This window comes from Lycium ferocissimum, chromosome 12 (genome assembly GCF_029784015.1).
Source record: "Lycium ferocissimum isolate CSIRO_LF1 chromosome 12, AGI_CSIRO_Lferr_CH_V1, whole genome shotgun sequence".
Taxonomy (NCBI): Eukaryota; Viridiplantae; Streptophyta; class Magnoliopsida; order Solanales; family Solanaceae; genus Lycium; species Lycium ferocissimum.
In genome coordinates, this window is record NC_081353.1 from 37,471,618 (window position 1) to 37,481,795 (window position 10,178).

General features: G+C 32.8%; 1 protein-coding gene across 1 annotated transcript; it reads right to left on the bottom strand.

Annotated features, from left to right (window-relative positions):
• Positions 1-348: 348 nt before the first annotated feature.
• LOC132039031 (receptor like protein 22-like) lies at positions 349-2,520 on the bottom strand. The gene is made up of 2 exons (XM_059429578.1): positions 2,082-2,520; positions 349-1,989 (listed from the first exon to the last, which is right to left on the bottom strand). The coding sequence occupies exon 2, from the start codon at positions 1,540-1,542 to the stop codon at positions 364-366; it is 1,179 nt and encodes a 392-aa protein (XP_059285561.1). The 5' UTR covers positions 1,543-1,989; positions 2,082-2,520; the 3' UTR covers positions 349-363.
• Positions 2,521-10,178: the final 7,658 nt, after the last annotated feature.

The window sequence follows — 10,178 nt, forward strand, 5'->3', positions numbered from 1 at the left end:
ATGATCGGATATTCCTATGTTGGGCATTTTCTGCATGCAGGTGCTTTTTGAGTTATGGTTGATAATGTTCAAAATAACGGATAAGTCAGGTGGTTCCCGGCCTACGGGTCGGAGCCCGTCATACTCCTGGTAGGGGTGTGACATGAGATCTCCCAGAACACTAGGAATATGTCCTTCAAATTTGTTGTTTGAGAGATCCATGGTGGTGTACAAAGACAAGATTCTCACAACTTCAAGCTCCAGCCCCTTCGTTACAACAGTTACCAAGTCTTGGCAATATGTTTGTGCGTAATCACGTGGTGAGTTCATTGTTTGATCAATTCTCCTCATGCCTTTCAGAATTTGAAAAAGTCTTGTCGGCAACTACGCGTAAATGCATTGCAACAAAGATCTAACATCCGAAGTTTGAGGAAACAAGTTATTAATCCTCGAAGTTCTGATGGGTCCATGCAATTTATTAGATCTCAAGCTTAAAACTTGTAGCTTTGGAAGAGTCCTCAACCACATAGGGAATGTATCATTGAGGTGATTGTTCCCTAAATCGAGAACTGACAACTGTTTGCAATTGGACAAGGATCTTGGGATTTTTCCCTCTACCTTATTGCCATGCAAGTTGAAGCTTTCGAGTTGACTTCTGGAGCTAAAAGTTGTTCGGAGATACCCAGAAAGACTATTGTATTGCATATCCAAAACCTCGAGGTAGTCACTCATGTTACCCAAACATTGTGGAATTGTTCCCTTCAAATTGTTTCTTGCCAAATCTAGAACTATTAATGATGTGAAATTGCAAAAAGAAGAAGGGATCTCCCCACTGAGACTATTATTTGATATGAAGAAATAGTTTACAGAGGGCGACAGAATAGGTAGCGACCCTTCAATAGAATTGGACCGTAAATCAATAGTACTTAGATTAGAAAGTGATGAAATCTGGTCAATACTTGTCAACATGTTGTGGGATAGATTAAGATATTCCATATGCATCCAATTAGACCATGCCCAATCAGGAATTCTTCGTTGAATCTTATTATTTGAAAGATCCAAGTAACGAAGCTTCTCTGTTGATCTCAAAAAATCCAGTTCGCTTACTTCACAAGCGGACAAAAATAAGGACTCAAGATATTTGGGTAAGGTAGACTTGACTTTATTCTCATTGGTGAGAGAAATACTATTATATGAAAGACCCAGCTTTCCAAGTTGTTTGAGATTTGAAAAGAAGCTGACATCTACATTGCCACTAAAATTGTCATATGAAAGATAAAGTGTTGTTAGATTCACAAGGTTCTGAAGTGACCTAGGAAGAGGACCTTGCAACTGGTTGTCCTCTAAATCAATCCATTCTAATGTATTGTACTTGAAATCCTCAAGCTGACCAGAAAAGTGGTTATGACTCAAGCCTAATCCAGTAAGTGATGGGAGAGAGAATACCCAGGATGGTATTGCTCCATTTAGGGAGTTAGATAATAGCAAAAGTGACTTTAGATTACGCAACCCACTTGTAAACAGAGTAATTGGTCCTTCAAGTTGGTTGTTATCAAGGAACATATACTCTAGACGCGTGAGATTCCAAAGATATCTCGGAATTGGCCCTGACAAATTGCAAGAATCAAGTTCCAAGTACCGCAATACAGTTAGATAGCCAAGAGATTCAGGCAGGAAATTACCAGAAAAATTAACTTGATAGAGATATAACACCTTGAGAGATGTACTGCTATTTCATTTGGTCTTTGGAAAATCACCACTGAGCTAATGATTGTCCCATAAGCCAAGTGTTTCCAGGTTGGGCAGATGAAAAATACTCTCAGGTATTATTCCATACAATCCCGTACCTCCCAGCCACAGAGTTGTTAAATGGGAAGAAAAATTTGGAGGAATGGTAGAAGAGATGTTTACACCACTTAGATCAAGCTCTCTTAACTGGGTCAAATTTTGAAGGAGCAATTTAAAATTGTGAGGTCCAAATAGTATATCATTGTCTCCTAAATAAAGAGACTGCAACTTGGAAAGATGATAGATTTCAGAAGGAATTTGACCTGAGAAATTTGACCAGTAAAGATCAAGATGCGTCAAGCTTGAAAACTTACCAAATTCGGGGGAGATGTGAGAATTAGAGAAGTCATTCTGAGAAAGGTTGAGCATTCAGAGATGAGAGAGCTGGAATAGGCTGATATTCGAATCAATCTTCCCTTTAAGCTAGCTGCAACCAAGGTCAAGTTCAATGACATGGCCAGTAAAATCATCGCATACAACACCATCCCATGAGCAGCAATCTCTGCTCATGTTCCAAGACCTTGTTTTTGGATAAGACTGCTGACAAGAATAAGAGGCTGAGGGATCTACAGTAAGCATTTTCTTGAATTTTAGAAGGGAAATGCTTTCATCTTTGGAGCACAGATGAGTTACGGATGAAGAAAAAGCAAGTTGACAGAGAAAGAAAGATGCTAGTAGAAATAGGAGGTATTCGTAGCCCATTTTTGCAAGAAAGATTAGTATAAGAAGTTGGTAATAGAGAAAGAATAAAGAAAGTTGTGCTTTGTGTTATTCATGAATCAAAATTCATGAGATATATATGCAACACTGGCGGACGTTAAAATTCGAAGATTGTTATTATTTTTTGAGAAAATTAGTTAGATAATTAAAAAAAAATGTCATCTTTAATTCTCTGTCTGAAATATTATACAAAATTTAAGCCAAAGAAACCCAAATCATTTTTCAAATTTTTAAACTAAAATATTCAATTTTCGAGAATATTTTAAAAAACGGGTTTTATTAAAAAAAAAAAAAAGTTTCAGATTTTTAATAAAAGCCATTTTTTTCAGATTTGTTTTAAAAAAAATCAATTTTCTAGATTGTTTTTTAAAAAATTGCCACATAGGCACCACATAGAATAAGTTAAATGCCATGTGGTGTCCATGTCACCTAATTCTAATGACTAGACTTGCTTATGTGGGAATATGTTAGAAATGAGAGGTATTTTTGAAACTTTGCTAACGGTAGGGGTATATTTGGCCCCAACTTGTAATGGGAGGGGTATATTTGACTACTGTAGCTAACGGAGGACAAAGTTAACCAATAACTAAAGTAGAAGGGTATATTTGACCCTTTTCCCAAATGTTAAACCAATGTTTGGCTCAAGTCAATGCACAAGTCTCCTTGGAAACTTCAAATGAAAGCTACAAAGGGACAAACCCTTTCAAGTCATTGTTGAACATAATGCTTTGATAGCCGTGGATATGGGGCAACTTAGAGAAGAAATGAAAGGACAATTCCATATCAATGAGATATTTTTAAGTCAATACAGCACTGGTGGATGTTAAAATGAGTCAAGCCCTGTATGATCCTCGAAAATTGTTATGATTTTTTGAGAAAATTAATTAGATAATTAAAAAAAAATTGTCATCTTTAATTTTAATGTCGAAATATTGTACAAAATTTAAGCCAAAGAAAACCCGAATCATCTTATTATCAAAAGTGCTGGTCAGTACAGTGTTAATATATATTCTCATTGATATGAATTCAATAAGTTATCTATAATTAAAAACACGTTAAGAACAAAAGCAATACATGAATCTTTTTAACTGCATCATAAGAGTAAAAATGTTAATCCAATGTTTGGCTCAAGTCAATGCACAAGTCTCCTTGGAAACTTCAAATGAAAGCTACAAAGGGATAAACCCTTTCAAGTCATTGTTAAACATAATGCTTTGATAAACGTGGATATGGGGCAACTTAGAGAAGAAATGAAAGGACAATTCCATATCAATGAGATATTTCTAAGTCAATACAGCACAGATGGATGTTAAAATGAGTCAAGCCCTGTAGGATCCTCGAAAATTGTTATGATTTTTTGAGAAAATTAATTAGATAATTAAAAAAAAATTGTCATCTTTAATTTTCTGTCTGAAATATTATACAAAATTTAAGCGAAAGAAAACCCGAATCATCTTATTATCAAAAGCGCCAGTCAGTACAGTGTTAATATATATTCTCATTGATATGAATTCAATAAGTTATATATAATTAAAACACGTTAAGAATAAAAGCAATACATGAATCTTTTTAACTGCGTCATAAGAGTAAAAATGTTAATCCAATGTTTGGCTCAAGTCAATGCACAAGTCTCCTTGGAAACTTCAAATGAAAGCTCCAAAGGGACAAATCCTTTTAAGTCATTGTTGAACATAATGCTTTGATAGTCGTGGATATGGGGCAACTTAGAGAAGAAATGAAAGGACAATTTCATATCAATGAGATATTTCTAAGTCAATACAACACTGGTGGATGTTAAAATGAGTCAAGCCCTGTAAGATCCTCGAAAATTGTTATGATTTTTTGAGAAAATTAGTTAGATAATTAAAAAAAAAATTGTCATCTTTAATTTTCTGTCTGAAATATTATACAAAATTTAAGCCAAAGAAAACCCGAATCATCTTATTATCAAAAGTGCCAGTCAGTACAGTGTTAATATATATTCTCATTGATATGAATTCAATAAGTTATCTATAATTAAAAACACGTTAAGAACAAAAGCAATACATGAATCTTTTTAACTGCGTCATAAGAGTAAAAATGTTAATCCAATGTTTGGCTCAAGGCAATGCACAAGTCTCCTTGGAAACTTCAAATGAAAGCTCCAAAGGACAAACCCTTTCAAGTCATTGTTGAACATAATGCTTTGATAGCCGTGGATATGGGGCAACTTAGAGAAGAAATGAAAGGACAATTTCCATATCAATGAGATATTTCTAAGTCAATACAAAGACTAGTGGATGTTAAAATGAGTCAAGCCCGGTAGGATCCTCGAAAAATGTTATGATTTTTTGAGAAAATTAGTTAGATAATTAAAAAAAAAATTGTCATCTTTAATTTTCTGTCTGAAATATTATACAAAATTTAAGCCAAAGAAAACCCGAATCATCTTATTATCAAAAGTGTCAGTCAGTACAGTGTTAATATATATTCTCATTGATATGAATTCAATAATTTATCTATAATTAAAAACACATTAAGAACAAAAGCAATACATGAATCTTTTTAAGCTCAAGAGAAATAAAAGTAAAAATGTTAATCCAATGTTTGGCTCAAGTCAATGCACAAGTCTCCTTGGAAACTTTAAATGAAAGCTCCAAAGGGACAAACCTTTTCAAGTCATTGTTGAACATAATGCTTTGATAGCCGTGGATATGGGACAACTTAGAGAAGAAATGAAAGGACAATTCCATAACAATGAGATATTTCTAAGTCAATACAAAGACGGTGGATGTTAAAATGAGTCAAGCCCTGTAGGATCCTCGAAAATTGTTATGATTTTTTGAGGAAATTAGTTAGATAACTATAAAAAAAAATTGTCATCTTTAATTTTCTGTCTGAAATATTATACAAAATTTAAGCGAAAGAAAACTCGAATCATCTTATTATCAAAAGTGCCAGTCAGTACAGTGTTAATATATATTCTCATTGATATGAATTCAATAAGTTATCTATAATTAATAACACGTTAAGAACAAAAGCAATACATGAATCTTTTTAACTGCGTCATAAGAGTAAAAATGTTAATCCAGTGTTTGGCTCAAGTCAATGCACAAGTCTCCTTAGAAACTTCAAATGAAAGCTACAAATGGACAAACCCTTTCAAGTCATTGTTGAACATAATGCTTTGATAGCCGTGGATATGGGGCAACTTAGAGAAGAAATAAAAGGACAATTTCATATCAAGGAGATATTTCTAAGTCAATACACATGTCTTTCAATGTCAAATGAAAGTGAAACAAGGTAATACTTCTACTTTAATAGAAAAAGTTCACTCGCATTCGCATCCAATGTTCACACCAAACTAATGAATTCTTGGCATATGTCTTTTTTATACGCTTTCTCACTTAAGCATGGTTACTTAATATGTGTTACTATTACATTAATTTATAACTTAATCATGATGAATTCATATAATTTGATGTAAATATCATGTAGAAGTTAACACAATTTTTTTGTGTGACTATAGAAAATATTCTCCACTTTGATCGCCGGGGATTTGGGGCAACTTGTTGCATCCTATTTCTACATCTAATGAGCATTTTCAGTGCAATAAACGAAGAAATAAAGGGACGGTTCGAAATGAAAGAGATATTTTGGGTCTTCCAGTGGAAATATCAAATGAATGTGATAACAAGGTAATACTTTTACTTTGATAGGAAAAAACCCACTCGCATCTGAATGTTTACATAATGAATTCATGCCAGATGTCTCTTCGTTACACTTTTCTCATTAAAGCACAGTTACTTAATATGTGTTAATATCACATTGATTTATCACTTAATCATGGTGAATTCATATAGCTTGATGTAAATACTGCATAAAAGTGTGACACTTTTTTTATTGTAGAAAATATTCTCTACTTTGATTGCCGTGGATTTGGGGCAACTTTTTACTTCCTCAGTCTACATCTATTGGCAGAGAAAGAGAAGGATAGTTCAAAATAAATGAGATATTTTAAGCAAATACCTCAGTCTTTCCATGGGAATGTCAAATGAAAGCTACAACAAGGTAGGAATACTAGTCTTGAAGTGCATATATGCTTTGTCGGTCATGACGGTACTCGTCTGTATTTCTCCAATTAGCATACGGGCAATATGTCTTTATAGAAAATTCAGTGACTTTTCGGCTATACAGGACAAACATTTTCACTTTTATTTTAGTCATTATTCAACAAATCGTATTCCCTACTTTGATCGTTGAGAATTTTAGGCAACTTGTTGCTTCCTATTTCTACATCCAATGTAGCAATTTTAGTGGAAAAAAAAGAAGAAATAAAGGGAAAGTTCCAAATTAATGAGACATTTTAAGTCAATACACAAGTCTTTTTGTGGAAAGAATGGAAGTATGATTCATATGAAACTTGTAAAGCATAAGCGTTCAAAAATCAGTAAATTATCATTATATATAGAATTAATTTTGGTGAGAGATCGATAATCAGTAAAATAGTATAAACTTCCATTCATATGTTCGGTGGTGGAGCCAAAATTTTATATAAGAGTATATAATGTCATATCTGATATTTGAAAATTTTATACATTCGGATTCAAGTTGACAGTTGTAATTTTCATAAAGGGACGATAATGCAACAAAGAAAAATACGGAATGGAAAAGTTATTCGATGACTATATGATTCATTCTTTTAGTAAGATTACATTGAAAAACAAGATGACCACGTTGCAATTTTAATAAAGCAATATGATCTATATATATTATGCTCGAACAAGCCAGGCCACACATGATTAATTTTCTTTAATATTGTTCAAGTATTATTTGGTAAATTTAAAGCATTAAATTTAGGTAAAATCCCTGGTTTTAATTACCCAGAAAGTCATTACGTATCTTACCAAATCTATATATACACTTCCTTTTTTAAATTTGTCGGGATAAATGATATCTTTGAATATTTAGAAAAATTTAATTTTAAACTTCTCATTTTAAGTTAGAAAAAATTATTTATAATCATACAAATATTTATTATTTATTTAGAGACACAATTTCGATTTTTGTGATTCTAAAACCTAAGCCCCTAAACTATAATCCCCCCATATTCGTTGCAAAATCGAGTTGTGGACCTATAAGCTTTCTTCTTTTCTCCCACTTATTATTTTTTTAATTGATGTTTTGTGTCTTAAAATACTGCATAAAATTTGTGACTTTTGGATACAGAGGATTTATATAGCCGACTCCATCTAGTTTAAAATAAGAGTAGTTGGTTCGTGTTGTTGGTTTTTTTTTTTTTTTTTTTTGGTTTGGATTATATTTTTATTTTGTGTTATTGTTACTAGTTTTGGTTTTTCATTCCCAGCTGATTAGGGGTCCAAAGATGCAGGATTTTTTGACTTGGATTGTGTTGTTTGTGCCTTGTGCTACTTTATACTGATTTTTATGACTTAGGGCCCGTTTGGCCATGAAAATTGTGAGTATTAGAAAATTGAAATTGTGTTTAGCCATGAATACAAATTGGAGTTGTTTTTGAATTTTTGTAAGTGGTTTGCAGTGAAAATAACTTTTTGGTCTTTCTCACATCCTGGAATTCAACTTAAAATTGAATTCCGAACTTTTCCAAAATTCTATGACCAAACATGATTTTCGGAATTTAACTCCGAAGAAAAGTCAAAAATATTCATGGTCAAATGGCCACTTAGTAAGTAGTATTTGCCTCTCACCCGACAAAGCTTTTTTTTTCCCAGTTCTTTTTCAACAGTAAAATGCATATAATATGTATGTTAGTACTACTATTTGCTTTTCAACTGATAAGCTCTTTTACCCATTCTTTTTAATGATTAAAAAATGATATTTTGCGTTTGATGTGTTTTGTCTTCTCCTATTGTATAAATTTGGTGACTTTTACGAGTTAGTATTTACTTCCCAGCTGATAAGCTATTGATGTTGCACCTAAGGATGTTGTCAAAAAACTGGAGGCAAAAAAGCATTAGATGATTTCTTCCCATCCACAAGTCTTGGTGGGCAAAATAATCGAGGTGTGCACAAACTGGTCCGGACACCGCCATCATATAAAAAAAATTATAGGGGTTTGATGTTGTAGAAGTTGGAATTTTCTTCCGTTATTATAAACTCTATTTTCCAATTATATGGTAAAATTTGAATAATATTATTGGGGTTACTGTTTTTAATTATTAATTGCTTTCAAAAAAAATTATTAATTGCTTTTTAGCTGATAAGCTCTTTTCCCATTCTTTTTCAATGGTAAAAGTACAATTTTTGTGTATTGGATTGTGATGTTTTGCAAGTTATACTAAGTAGTATTTTTTTCCAACTGACAATAAGTTAGGAGAGAGGATGTTGTCCTACGAGTATCACAAACCATTGATCTAAACATGTCTGTCAAAAAAAGGGGGGAAAAATTAGACCTCGAATGACGATTCTTTTTTTTTTTTTTTTATGTTTCCTAAGTCACAATTTGAAAAATATGAAATTATCATTGTAGTGTGGCTCTTCACTTAATAGTAGGTTGATCGCTTAAACTCTTACAATCTTTCTGTCTACTAAGGTTAATCGTTAACAGATGATGTTCGAGGAGGAAATGAATGCTAATCATGAGGATTCCGAGCCTAAATCAGAATCTGAAGGCGAAGAAGTTGTAAAATCGACTGAACCTTCAAAAAATGTTGTATTCGACAAGGAAGGTTTACTTGATAAGCTCAGAGAAATTAGTCGGCTCGATAATACAGTTAAAATGGTATTAGAGCCAAGTATGAGTGGCTAAGTTCTCATACTATCCTAGGGTTCAGTTGAAATCTTGTTATAATCCAGTCATGTTCTTATACTGTTAAGAAGTCAGATTCTTGTTCATCTTCCTTAGAGCTTAGTAACTTTATTTTCTAAAGTCCAACACTGTTAAACCCTTTTGAGTCCTAGTGTGAAGTCGCCGATTAATTTCCGGCTAAGACGTTGGTAAGCGTGAATAGACCGTTGTCGCTCGAAGGCTAGGAGTGCCGCTAGGAGCCAAGCTTAGGTGTTCCCGTCCCCAAGACCACATAGAAAGAAAGGGTAGGCACATTAGGACATTAGAGAAACAAGTTAATAAGGATTAAGAAAGATAATCGATGAGATTCTTGTAGCGATTCTTGTAGCTCTTACAATACAAGAACAAGTAGGATAAAATATAACAGAGATAGTAGATGTACCATAGACTACAAAATACAACTCTTTTCTGAGAAAGAAAAAGTCTATGAAAACCCTCCGTTCTTTTAAAAGATTAAGACGTTACAACAGTTTCAAATGGCAATTCTATTTTCAAAAACGAGATCTATTATTTTATAAAAGATTTTTTGAAAAAGAAATATCATTTCAAAATTCCTTAAAGAACCCTAGAATTCTTGACGCCTACAAAAAAGGAGATAATAGAAATATTACATTAGAAGAAGTATTAATTTCTATACAAGCAACTGAGCGCTTATTAGAAGCCAGTGAAGAAAATCTGTCTTTTGTTGAAGATAGTATTAAGTGGTGTCAAAATCAACTTGATAACATAACTGCTCAGTATTAATCATGAATCTTGATAATATGAATGTTTTAAACAGTGTTAACATGTCAACAGAAGCTACAAGGATAGCTAAAGTTGAAAATGATTTACAAAACTGGAATATTCCAAAGGAACCATTCCGACAAATCTATAACACAGGAAA

Bases quoted from the DNA above. Each gene is read 5' to 3' on its own strand.
- LOC132039031 (XM_059429578.1), bottom strand. From the start codon at position 1,542: ATGTTCCTTGATAACAACCAACTTGAAGGACCAATTACTCTGTTTACA.